The 12,929-nt window shown below is 38.2% G+C and overlaps 1 protein-coding gene across 4 annotated transcripts in view; it reads right to left on the reverse strand.

Moving 5' to 3' along the window:
* Positions 1 to 12,929, reverse strand: part of CCDC191 (coiled-coil domain containing 191) — a 90,256-nt gene that overhangs the window by 65,527 nt on the left and 11,800 nt on the right. For 2 of the 4 annotated variants that reach the window (XM_045502092.1, XM_045502091.1), the window contains exons 4-7: positions 11,473 to 11,613; positions 7,360 to 7,538; positions 5,456 to 5,679; positions 2,327 to 2,477 (exon numbers count right to left, since the gene is read on the reverse strand). In XM_045502092.1, the coding sequence (XP_045358048.1) occupies positions 2,327 to 2,477; positions 5,456 to 5,679; positions 7,360 to 7,538; positions 11,473 to 11,613 (695 nt within the window). The remainder of the gene's footprint in view (positions 1 to 2,326; positions 2,478 to 5,455; positions 5,680 to 7,359; positions 7,539 to 11,472; positions 11,614 to 12,929) is intronic. The other 2 variants (XM_045502094.1, XM_045502093.1) reach the window with 2 other exon arrangements.

The raw sequence follows: 12,929 nt of genomic DNA on the forward strand, positions 1-12,929 counted from the left end.
TGACTGGTCCTTTAAAAAAATTTTTTTTGAATGTTTATTTATTTTTGAGAGAGGGAGAGGGACAGAGCGTGAGTGGGGGAGGGGCAGAGAGCGAGGGAGACACAGAATCCAAAGCAGGCTCCAGGCTCTGAGCTGTCAGCACAGAGCCTGATGCGGGACTTGAACTCACAGATCATGACCTGAGCCAAAGTTGGACACTTAACCGACTGAGCCACCCAGACACCCCATGGCTGGTCCTTTTAAAACTGAGTAATCTGGGGGCACCTGGGTGGCTCAGTCGGTTAAGCATCCATCTTCAGCTCAGGTCATGATCTTATGGCTTGTGAACTTGAGCCCCCCATGGGGCTCTGCGCTGACAGCTCAGAGCTCACCTCAGATCCTCTGTCCTCTTCTCTCTCAGCCCCTCCCCAGGTCGTTCTCTCTCTCTCTCTCTCTCTCTCAAAATAAATAAATAAACTTAAAAAAAAAAAAAAACAACCTGAGTAATCTATTTTAGGTAGACCATTAATTTCGTAAAACTCTTTACATATGTCTAAAATTTATATCTAGCCACTTCTATCTAAAACATACATTATTTCTTCCTGTACAGTGAACTCCAATAAAATTTAAAACTTAAGCTTACAGAGAACACATGTCTTATTAATCTCTCATTGGTTGGACACTATACTATGGCACGTTTTCCTCACGCATTCTCTAGATGGCCCCCTGAGTACTCATCTCCTTTCCTATTTTCCTTCAGAAATCTGAACTGTTATTTTAGGAGGACATACCAATGCCATCTGTCTTGTGAAAGATGCAGCATCTAAGAGTCCTTGCCAATCTTTCTCAAAATGTTAATCCCAATTCTTAATATTTCCTCCCACTATGTTACCCTCTCTATTCCTAAAGCCAAAACCCTAACCAGAAATCTTGTTGGTTTATATCTCAACAATTATGACTTTTTGTCCATCAGTCCAAAATGCCTCCATCAAATGTGTCTAAGGTTTTTTTTTTTTTTTGGTTTTTGAGAGAGAATGAGCACGTGAGTTGGGGAAGTGAGAGGGGAAGAGAGACAGGGAGAGAGAGAATCCCACACAAGCTGTGCACTGTCAGTGTAGAGCCTGATGTGGCGCTTGAACCCTCGAACCATGAGATCATGACCTGGGCTGAAACCAAGAGTTGGAGCTCAACTGACTGAGCCACTCAGGTGCTCCCCTCTTTCTTTTTTTTAATTGCTTACACTCCTTTACTTTGTTGCTCATATCCTAGTTATCAATATTATATTCAAATTCCTGTTTCTGATTTTCAGGGCTTTTGCAAATCTGTCCTACATTTATTAAACTCCTCAATATCATCCTGACATTCTCTTTTCTCTTGTTAAACCCATGCATTCCTGCATTCATTCCACTACTGTTTGCTGAATTTCAGCAAAGTCTAAAGCCATAGGTGGGTGTTATAAAAGACATAAAATATATCCATGTTTATCTTTCTCATCCAACCTTCTCATTTTACAAACCTTCCAAGTAATCCCTTTCGCCTGAAATGTTTTTAAAAACTTTAACATTTATTTATTTTTGACAGACAGAGAGAGACAGAGTGTGAGCGGGGGAGGGGCAGAGAGAGAGGGAGACACAGAATCCAAAGCAGGCTCCAGGCTCTGAGCTGTCAGCACACAGCCCAATGCGGGGCTCAAACTCACCAACTGTGAGATAACGACCTGAGCCAAAGTCGAATGCTTAACCGACTGAGCCACGCAGATGCTCCACACCTGACATGTTTTAAGCCTCAAATGCTACTATTGTGAATCCCACTTCACTGAAACAAATTTATGCTCAAATGGCCTGGAAAAGATGCTCATTTGTCAATAAAAAATTGACCAGTTAATTTTACAAAAAGTGAAAGTAAAAGAGAGGGAGAAAAGAGTAAAAGAAAATGCAGACCATGAAAAGGAAAAGTGTATCTTGCTTTAAGATCATAGCTACCAGAAAGCAAGTGACTTTCTGAGTAATTCTTCTGAATAATCCAGAAGACCGTAGAAGCCGAGCTTTCGAAACCTATCAGAGACCTCACTGGTGGTTCCATGCTACTCTGAAACGGGTAATAATTTAGGAAGCCATCCCAAATTCACACCTGACTTCCCAGGATCACACAGAGTACATATAAGAATAGCCCTGGGACCAGGGAATGGAGCACTGCCCCAGACCCTAAGCCCGCTGGGCAGCATAGTGGTGTGGGCAATTCTGGTATTTGCAGTGAGGTCTCAGTTGGGCTTAGTGTGACACTGTTGTATCTCTGACAGAAAGCCCTCTGTCATTTATGCTGAATAAAGGTATGTTACAATTCCTACCTGATGATTTTCCTTGAAAGTCTGGATTAATAACTCTTTCAGTTTCTTCTTTCTTTCTTTCGCCATTTTTTCTTCATCCAGAATATGATCACTTTGAAAGATGCTTTCTTCTGTATTTTTTTGAGAATTTTCTTCCTGCTTTTTCTTCTCTCTGTTAATAACAATTTTAAAAATACATGTAGGAACAAGAGACTTAACAATGGGCAATTACACCCTACCATAGTGGAACGAACACTGAATTTTCCATCAGAAGACAGATTTTTAGATCCAGTTCTAAAAGTCCATAGTAGGATGATTTTTCTTTTTTTTGTGTGAGCCTTAGTTTACTCCTTTATAAAATATACACTAAATGAAATAAAACTGTTATACTCTGAAAAATAGAAGGCCCTATAGATATTTTGGTAAAGTTTTCAAAAAATTTATTTATTTATTTAAATAATCTCTTACACCCAGTGTGGGATTCAAACTCATCCTGAGATCATGAGTCACACATTCTCTGGGCTGAGCCAGCCAAGCGCCCCTTTGGCAAAGTATTTTTACTGAGTTTACCACTTAGTGATACTTTGATCAAAATTTGAGAGTTAACAACTCCTAGGTATTTTCTACTGTAGACATAAGTTCTCTTTCTTCTAAGGGAGGGACAGAAAAGGACCTTCGGTAAGAAAGGGATGAGAATTTTACTCCAAGGCTTTTACAAGGCTTCTAGGGGAAAAAATAATAAAAGAATCAGGTATTCTTGAGTAAAGAGGGAAGGGAATTTATATTAATTCTAAAACAGCTGAAAAGAGAAAAAATAGAATAACAATAAAAGGCCTTCAACAAGTGACAGGAATCTCTCAGTAAATGTGTTGCTCATGTCTCTGGTCATCCCCTGTCTCACCCATCTATTCTTTCTCACCCAGGTCATCTCTCTCACACCTGCCAATTCAAGCAAGCTCACAGCCACTGCTTTCTTACTGGCATGTACTAAAGTACGTGTACATGTATGTGTGTAAGATGATGTCGTATACACAGCACCTAGTCAGGACTCAGGATTTATGTGCTTTGGCCCACAAACCAGCTGTGAAAACTCAGGTCTTTCTGAATTTCACTTCACAGTTGTGGAAACTCAAACTGAGAGAGGGATGCCAGAATACTCTATAAAACATGCTCTCATTAATTCTCCTATACATACAGGGGATGCACAATGTTGTATCTTATTACTTGTGCTGTTGACCATCACTTGGTTAAAGGGGCCTCTCCAGTGTAAAGTTGCCATTTTTCCCTTTGTAATTAAAGATTTCTTAGAGGAGATACTTTGAAACTATGTAGGGAAGCAGATTTAGGATAGCTTACAAAAAAATTAAAAAGGTCTATCAATAATAAAATTTTACTCTCTCCAGGTGCCATAATAATGTTATATTAGACACTTGTCGGCAGATCATAGTGGCCATTTAAAGAAATACAGTTCTATGGATCTGATTTTCTAAAATAACATTACAATATGTTATGAACATAATAGCTGCTCATTGTGAAACACCAGAGCTATAAAAGCCATCTATATTTCCACCCAGAAAACGCACACTGACAATATGTCAGTGATATCTGATTGTACCACCATTTTTATCAATTTTTCTAATATTTATTAATGTTGATCATAAATATTATATTAATAATCTTTGTGCACAAATCTTTGCCTGGATTTCTGATCATTTTCTTAGGAGAGTTTTCCTAAGATTGGAACTCCCAGGTCAAGTGATAACACCATTTTTACGGCTCTTGTTGTTTATTGCCAAATTACTTTCTAGAACGTTTAAAATCAGTTCATCTGCTAGCAGTAGAGCATACTATCTGAATCGCTGGACTCATTGACAAGATTTTAACTTTTAAAAGAAATGAGTGGTCAGTGAACATTTGATGAGTGCCCACTCTGAACAGAGCATCCTGTTACAATCAAATGTTACCTGTTTTCATAATTTATTTTAGGTCTGCCTACATTTTTCAGGGTTGAAGAGCAATCTGAAAAGTAAGGTTGCCCTTAGCGAGAAACTCCCTAAAACACTGTTGATTGCTTTCTGAAAGGAATGGCATCTGGAGGAAGCCTGAGGCTGGCACTTGGAAGAGTGAAGCCCACCCACATCCACTGCCGAGCTGTTTTAAATTGGGTAGAATGAGAGCAATCAAGAACACAGGGGGAAAAGCTGTGTAGGCTGGTGGGGTGGAAGGGATTATCTAATAGGTCTTTCTAGCCTTTGAGTTTTGAGTATTCAGTCACTTGAGGCATGTTGCTCCAAGGTTTTTCCAATTTATGCATCAGTGCTGTTTCTCAGAATAAATACATTAGTTATTTATTTCATTTAGGAAGCTCATTTTCTGCATAAGGATACATAATAGTACTACATCCGGTGAAGACTATTTTGATTTTCCTCTTATGTCAGATATTTCCGTTCTTGATCAGTGGCTGGAAGGCAATGAGGATTCTGTAGGATTATCAGAAGGTAAGACACACAATTCACACAGGCTGAGGCACAGTGAGCAAATATACAGGTAACGAAAGAAATACAAACTAACTACTACAAACTACCTATTAAAAGTGCAAAAATACTGAAAGTGATAGTACTCCCCAATGCTGAGAAGAGTGTGCTAATCTGGCCCACTGCCAGCAATAGTGTAAATAAGTACAATGCATTTCGAAAGCAATTTGGCAATGTTTCAAAAGTCATTAAAGGCCTGTACCATTTAACTCAGTAATTACATGCCTAAGAATATAAAAAGCTCTATGCTTAAGGAAGCTCACTGTATTATTACATGGTGACAAACCTGAAAGAGTTGAAATGCTTATCAGGTTGGGCGGGGAGGTCATTACATAAACTATGGTCTAGGAACTCAGTGGGGTAATACACAGACCTCAGGACTCTGGGCAATATGTTAATTATGACAAGCAAAATAACAAATTAAATGTACTTTAAGTATGTAAAGGGATCAAGACCCAGAGGAAACAGAAAAATGTTAAATAATTTGTTAAGATACTGGAATGGTGGGTGATTTCTCTTTTGTGTTTTGCTATTACAATGTCCATTTTTTTTAGAGTACTTCCAAAATGACTGCTTAAACAAAAAAACTCCACACTGCTCACCACGACCGGCTTACATTTTCCATGCTTCTTCCACAGTGCGTCTCCTCTCAATTATCTCCCTCCGCAGCTTTACCATCTCCCTTTGAATCTCCTCCTCCTCTTTCTTGGCCTCCAGAGCCTTCTTTCTCTTCTCTTCTTGCACCAAATACTGAGCCTCTAACAACGCTGATTTTTTCAGGGTCTTTTCAATTCTCTGGCGCTCTAGTTCTTTCTCACGTCTTAGGCGATTTTCTTTTACCTTAAAGAGAATACAACAAGAATACAACAAATGCAGCCTTTCAAGTAGAAAAGGATATGCAAAAGCTTAGAATACATTTTCAAGTTCACAATATGCCCAGTTTGAAACATTCTGGCCCAGAAGCCCACTGTTTATCAGAAAAATAGGAAGAATTCATGTTTACTGGGTACAAACCAATTCAAAAGTCTAGATGAAGTCAGGTAGGAGGACTCCCAAAGAGTCTGGGAATGATTTGCATCACGGAAAAGTTGAAAATCTAATGGGTCAGATGCCACATTCTGGATGCTTACTTAGTAATAATTTCTGACCCCTACAGTTTTCCAAGATATACACTACTGCTGTTCATTTGGGCCCGGTCTGCAGGCTGATTATAATTTAAGAAAGAATATGGATATTTGGGGGAGGCTACATTGTGAAGGATAGAACAGTGATAAACTGCTTTAAGAACACCACACACTTTATTTATTTAAAAAAAAAATTTTTTTTTATTTGAGAGAGTGAACAAGAGCGAGTAGGGGAGAAGGGTAGAAGGAGGGAGAGAGAGAATCTTAAGCAGCTCCAGTCTCAGCATGGAGTCATACGCAGGGCTCAATCCGTGACCTGAGCCCAAATCAAGAGCTGGATGCTCAACCAACTGAACCACCCAGGCGCCCCCTACCCTTTATTCATTTTTATCATTATTTAAATATATCAATGATTCTGGCTCTTATTTGGAAATCAAAACCATGAATTTCACAGGTATTTCTGAATAGGCACAGTCAATTTTTCAAGCATACTGATTCTGTAGAGGCTTGGCTAACTGTAAGTACGGGAGTGCTCCTTTCCCTCCTAGGTCACTTACCTTTACCCTCACCTTACTCTCCACTTATGAGAAGACTTCCAGATATTGGCAATCTCTTATTAAACCTTCTCTCCTCCCTTTTTTCACAAACCCAAAAGGATCATACTTCTACCCATTTTTCTAATATCTCCAGTGCTGATTACGCACATCTTAATAATTTAAAACAATCAGAAATTCAGAGTTATAAAAAGGTAGCATAAAATGTATATGCAATTATTTTAGTTCAGTCTTAGTTCTGGACATGTGGAAAAGACTTGGTCATTGTGATTTCCTAAAGTTCCCCTAAAAAGAGTGGAGATGCATCTTTTTCCTATAACCCACTATTTATTCCCTTTGAAGAAAAGAAAGTTCCCATATGCCTTTCTAATTCAAAACAGCTGAACTAGATTTAATTCAGATCTGTCCTCCCTTTCAAATTATAATCACAAAATGAGTGAATTTTTCAGTTGTCTGGAAAAGAATTATCATTATAACACTCACTAGAATATTCATGATATTAATATATTGATGTCACAGTTCAAAAACCAAATTCAAGCAAAACCAATCTACATATTTATAATAGAAAATTTCACATACAAACTAATACAAAGTTTAGTTCACCACTCCATTGTTCAAAATCAATTGTTCTCTTTTTTGGTTTTCTTAAATTGTTTCCTGTTCTCAGTTTATGAGCATTATTTTTCTTCTGAAGTTCTTATATTTTATTTTTATTCTTTCTAACCAAACCACAGATGGCACCCTTTTTCATAATAAAGCCTAAGTCTTTATTTAAGCTTATTAAATGTGCTACACAAAGATTGCTTCCTGTTACCCATTTTAATTTTGTTTTTCCCTCCCACCTGCTTATGTCTCATCTCCATGGTAAGGCGAGGATCCTTCTGCTGCTGCTTGTCTTGGTTTCCATTCATTCCAAGATCTTCCAACATTCCAGAATCCACCACTTCTTTATGGAGCAGATGGTCTATAAATTTTTGAACAGTGGTACTTTCCTCTTCTTCCTCCAAATAGCCACATAACTCTGGGGGAGACAGAGCAAGAACAAAAAAAGGGAAAAAAAATTTAGTACAATTTCCATATTTAAATAAATAACCTTGGTATAATAAAAATATAAAGCTGTGGGTGTTTAATAAACAGTAACTGATAATGCCAATTGGGTGAGTACAGCCCTCAGCAATTAACTACCTTCTGCTGAGAGGAAAAATGACAAATCTTCCCTCCCCAAGTCACTAAAGATTCCTTCATTGCCAAACGTAAAAGATACTATTTCAGTCTAAACATCCTTGAAGACTCTATTGCTTCTTTTTTACATTTTTTTATTTTAAGTAAGCTCCACGTCCAACATGGGGCTCGAACTCCCGACCTTGAGGTTAAGAGTGATGTGCTCCACCGACTGTGCCAGCCAACTGCCCCGTCCGTTGCTTTTTTTTTTTTTTAAATGGTTGTATTGAGGTATAATTGACATACAATAAACTGTAAATATTTAAAGCCTACCATAAGTTTTGACATATACATCTACCAGTAAAACCATCACTAAAACCAAGATAAGGAACATGTCTGTCAGCTCCAAAAGGATCCTCATGCTGATTTGCAAGCTCTTCCTCCCACTCCTCCCCACGTTCTCTGTCTTATCCCAGGCAGCCACAGACCTGCTTTCTCACACTATAAATTTACATTTTCTGGAATTTTGTATTAATTAAATCATACACTCTGTACTTTTTTCGTCAGCCTTCTTTTACTCAGCATAATTATTTTTGAGATTCATGTTATATCAATAGTTTATCACTTTTTATTGCTGATTAGTACTCCACTGTATGGGTATACCATGATTTGTTTATTTATTCAGGGATAGACATTTGGGTGGTTTCCAGATTTTGGCTATTACAAATAAAGTTGTTATAAACATGTGTGTACAAGTTTTTGTATGAACATATGCTTTCTTTTCTCTTGGGAAAATGCCTAGGAGTGGAATGGCTTGATCGTATAAGTATCTGTTTAACTTTTTAAAAAACTGTCAAACTGTTTTCCAGAGCGGTTATACAATTTCACACAATCATGAGCAGTACAGGAATGTTCCGGTTACTCCACATCCTCACCAATACTTGGTGTCATCAGTCTTCGGATACATGCCATTTTATTAGGTATGTAGTGGTTACTCAAAGTAGTTCTAATTTGCATTTTCTTGATGACTAGGGATAGTGAACATCGTTCTTGTTGATGTTCTGTTTAGTTCCATACATTATTGAAAATGGGGTATGAGGTTTCCAAATAATTTGGAGAATTGTTGAATTATCTATTTCTCCCTTCAACTTTGTCAGTTTTTGCTTCATATATTTTGGGGCTTTTTTGTTAGGTGTATGTATGTTTATACTTGTCCCTTTATCATTATAAAACTCCCTTCTTTGTCCCTAGTAACAATTTTTTTTTTGAGAAAGAGCAAGCACGAGTGGGGGAGGGGCAGAAGGTGAGGGAGAGAGAGACTCTTAAGCAGGCTCCATGCCCCGTGCAGAGCCTGATGCGGGGCTCCATCTCACTACCATGAGATCATGACCTGAGCCTGAAATCGAGTCAGACACTTAACCAACTGAGCCACCCAGTCATCCCTCTAATAAAAGGTTTTTTTAATTTATTTTTGAGAGAGAGAGAGAGAGAGAGCAAGCATGGGAGAGGCAGAGAGAGAGAAAGAGAGAGAGGGAGAGAGAAAATCCCAAGTAGGCTCTGCACTGCCAGTACATAGCCTGATGCGGGGCTCGAATTCACAAACTGTGAGATCATGCCCTGAACCAATATCAGGAGTCAGAGGCTTAACCAACTGAGCCACCCAGGTGCCCCAACAATTTTTTTATCTTAAAGTCTATTTTTTCTGATATTACTAAGTTGTTCTCACTTTCTTTTGGTTACTAATTGCACAGTATATCTTTTTCCAGAATTTTACTTTCAATCTATTTGTGTCTTTGAATCTAAATTGTGTAACTTGCAGACAGCATATAGTTCATATTTTAAAATCTTCATCTTTTATTTGGAGTATTTAATCCATTTACATTAGGTGTAATTCCTGACAAGATATGATTTATATTTGTCATTTTGGTGTTTGTTTTTTGTACATCTTATGTAAATGACCTTTGTTAGGTTGAAATTTACCTTCTATTACTAATTTGCTGAGAGTTTTCATTAGGATTGGATGTTAGATTTTGTTAAGTACTTCTGTGTCTATTGAGATAATCACATTAATCAATATTTTTGTTAATATCCTCTTTAATGGCTCCATAATACCTTTGTTCAGTTTTGATCTAAAAAATGAGGAAAACAGAACACTCTACAAGCAAAAGATGTGTGAGGGATGGTATGATACTAGATGAAAATTGCCAGTCTAAGAAATATATCTATTAGCACCATATGAAAGGAAGTAATAGTTTCACTATATTCCATATATGCTTCAGAATAAATATGAAGTATGGAAATGCCTCACTTTAGTAATGACATTAATGAATTAGAAAACATCCAGAAGGTGGCAACCAGGATAATGAGATTTAGAAATGATGTGACATAAAGAACTGTTGAGAGAACTGGTGTATTTAAGCTAGGAACATTGAAGTATATGAGATCAGATATGATTATATCACCCACAAAACAAACAAACAAACAAACAACAGTTTTCTTGGGAAAGGGAACATGATATTATTTTCTGTTGTACTAAAGGGTAAAAGTTATACAGGACAAATTCCCAAGAGAGAATGTGTGAGGAGTAGAGCCTCACAACGGCTGAAATGGGCTCCTCCTATCCTGGGAGCTGTACTGGCAGAGTTTTGTTTTGTTTTTTAATATTTTTTAAAAATGTTTATCTCTTTTTGAGAGAGAGAGACAGAGTGCAAGTGAGGGAGGGGCAGAGAGAGAGGGAGACACAGAATTGGAAACAGGCTCCAGGCTCTCAGCTTTCAGCACAGAGCCTGACACAGGGCTTGAACTCACAAACCGTGAGATCATGACCTGAATCAAAGTTGGACACTCAACCGACTGAGCCACCCAGGCGTTCCTCTACTGGCAGAGATTATATCACTCCATGTTAGGGATACTATAGAAGGATCTCTGTCTGAGGGGGTGAAGAGGAGAGATCAGATTAGCTGATCTTGAAGGATTCCTCTAACTTTAAGAGCTCATGACTTTGTGATTCCTGGGCTGGGGACTTTGTTGATTTTGTAGAGCCCTAAACAAGAAAAATGCCGCCAGGTGAGTTTACCCAGGGTGTCTGAGTCACACATGAGGATCTGCCACCACCATCACCAGGCCTACCTTTATGCTGAAGAAAATAATATCAAATTCTGAGTACATTTGAGGAACCCTCACAAACTGGCTCTGTGCACAAGCAATAAGCTCTCTTATAAAGATATATGAAGCATTTCATAAATATAAAATGATAAAGGAATGTTTAGGGGTTTCTGGGTGGCTCAGTCAGTTAAGTGTCTTGATCTTGGCTCAGATCATGATCTCACAGTTCATGAGATTGAGCCCTGTGTCAGGCTCTGCGATGACAGTTGGGATTCTCCCTGGCCCTCTTTCTTTGCCTCCTACCCTGGCTTGTGTGCACTCTCTCTCTCTCTGTCTCTCTCTCTCAAAAATAGAAAAAATTTTTTAAAATGATACAAGAATGTTTAAATGTAGCCCCTATCAAAGTAAGGAGTCATTCAACAATACATGGGAAGACACTCAAATAGCATGCATTACTATTATAATCAAAAGAAGAATTACAAACAATACTTTTAATTTGAAAAACACTATGAATTTACTGAGGATACAGGTAAGTAATTTAATTGAACCAAGAAAAATTAAAGCTAATTATAAAACTAAGCAAAAACACAGAAAAGTCAAATAATATATCATTATTCCAAACAATTAAAAAGATTTCTTAGATACATTTATTAGATGTTAAAGCTTAAAACAATCAGACAAGTTCTTACCATCAAACCTGTCATATTTCGAATGCCCACTGGCTTCCGGCACAGAAGGGATATTTGATACCGTGTCTTTAGCATCTTCACCATCATTTGCTAGTTCTTGCTTAAGTTTGGTGTCTAACCAGTCGTTGACTAGCTCCTGAGCTATCAGTGAAACAAAAAATCTTTTTAATATTTCAATTACTTCAGAGACTTTCTTCATTCACTGTTTTCATTCATTCAGTAAATATTAATTGAGCATCTAATGTGTCAAGTACTGTACTAGATGCTGTGAATAGAGCAGCAAACAAAACAGGACAAATAAAACCTATCGCCAATGAAGTTTACATTCTAATTAGAGAAGAGAGACAATAAGTAAATCAGAAAAACAGAGCAGAAAAAGGAGAAATGATGTACAAGAAATGGAAGGTAGGTATTGATAGTTTTAAACTGGGGGGAAGGGGTCAAAGAAGGCCTCCTTGAGAAGACATTTGGGCAAAGAAGAGAAGAAAGTGAAGGAGTGAGCCATATGGACATGTAAGGCAATATTATTCCATGCAGAGAGAAAGCAAGTGCAAAGGCCCCACGGAAGAGAATGTCTAGAATATTGGAGAAATAGCAAGGAGGCAGTGTAGAAAGGAGTGAGTGAAGGGGGAATGTAGGAGACGAAGTAAAGAGGTAACATGGGGATCAGGTTTAGAGCAGTAGTTCTAGACCAGGGGTGATCCTGCCCCCGAGTAGACATTTGGCAATGTCTACAGCCATTTTTGGTTATCACAACTAGGGTAACAGAGGCCAGGTATGCTGCTAAACATCCAACAATGCACAAGACAGCCCCCACAAAAAAAAATTATCTGGCCCAAAACATCCATAGTGCTGAGGTTGAAAATCCCTTGCATAGAAGTAGGCGACACCAATTCAAAGACAATTGCAATAATCTAGGAAAAAAGTGATAGGAGCCCGGACCTAGAGTGGAAGTATTAAAAATGGTCCAATTTTAGAAAGTAATGCTTTGAGGTGGAATTGGTTTGCCGATATATGATATGGGAATTGAGAGAAAGAAATCTATAAGGTTTTTGGCCTAAGCAACTGTAAAAATGGAGATGCCATTTACTGAGACAAGGAAGGCCAAGGGCAAAGCAGGTTTGGAGAGAAGATCAGGGACTCAGTTTTAGACTAGTTTGGTTTGAAATGCTTATGAGACATACAAACAAGAAATGTCAAATAAGAATGTCAAAGAGGCATTGGCTATATCACTCTCGATTTCAGGGAAGAGGTCCAAGATGAAGAAATAAATGTGGGTGTTGCCAGCATACAGACAGTATTTAAAGCCATAGAAGTGGACAAGATCGCCGAAGGAGGAAGATGGATAGAGAACTGGTTCCAGGAATAAGCTCTGAACACCTCCAGTGTTTAGGGGCTAAAGAGCTGAAGCAGAACCAGGAAAGCAGACTAGGAAGGAGAGGCCCATTGAGGTAAGA

Source organism: Leopardus geoffroyi, chromosome C2, assembly GCF_018350155.1.
Source record: "Leopardus geoffroyi isolate Oge1 chromosome C2, O.geoffroyi_Oge1_pat1.0, whole genome shotgun sequence".
Taxonomy (NCBI): Eukaryota; Metazoa; Chordata; class Mammalia; order Carnivora; family Felidae; genus Leopardus; species Leopardus geoffroyi.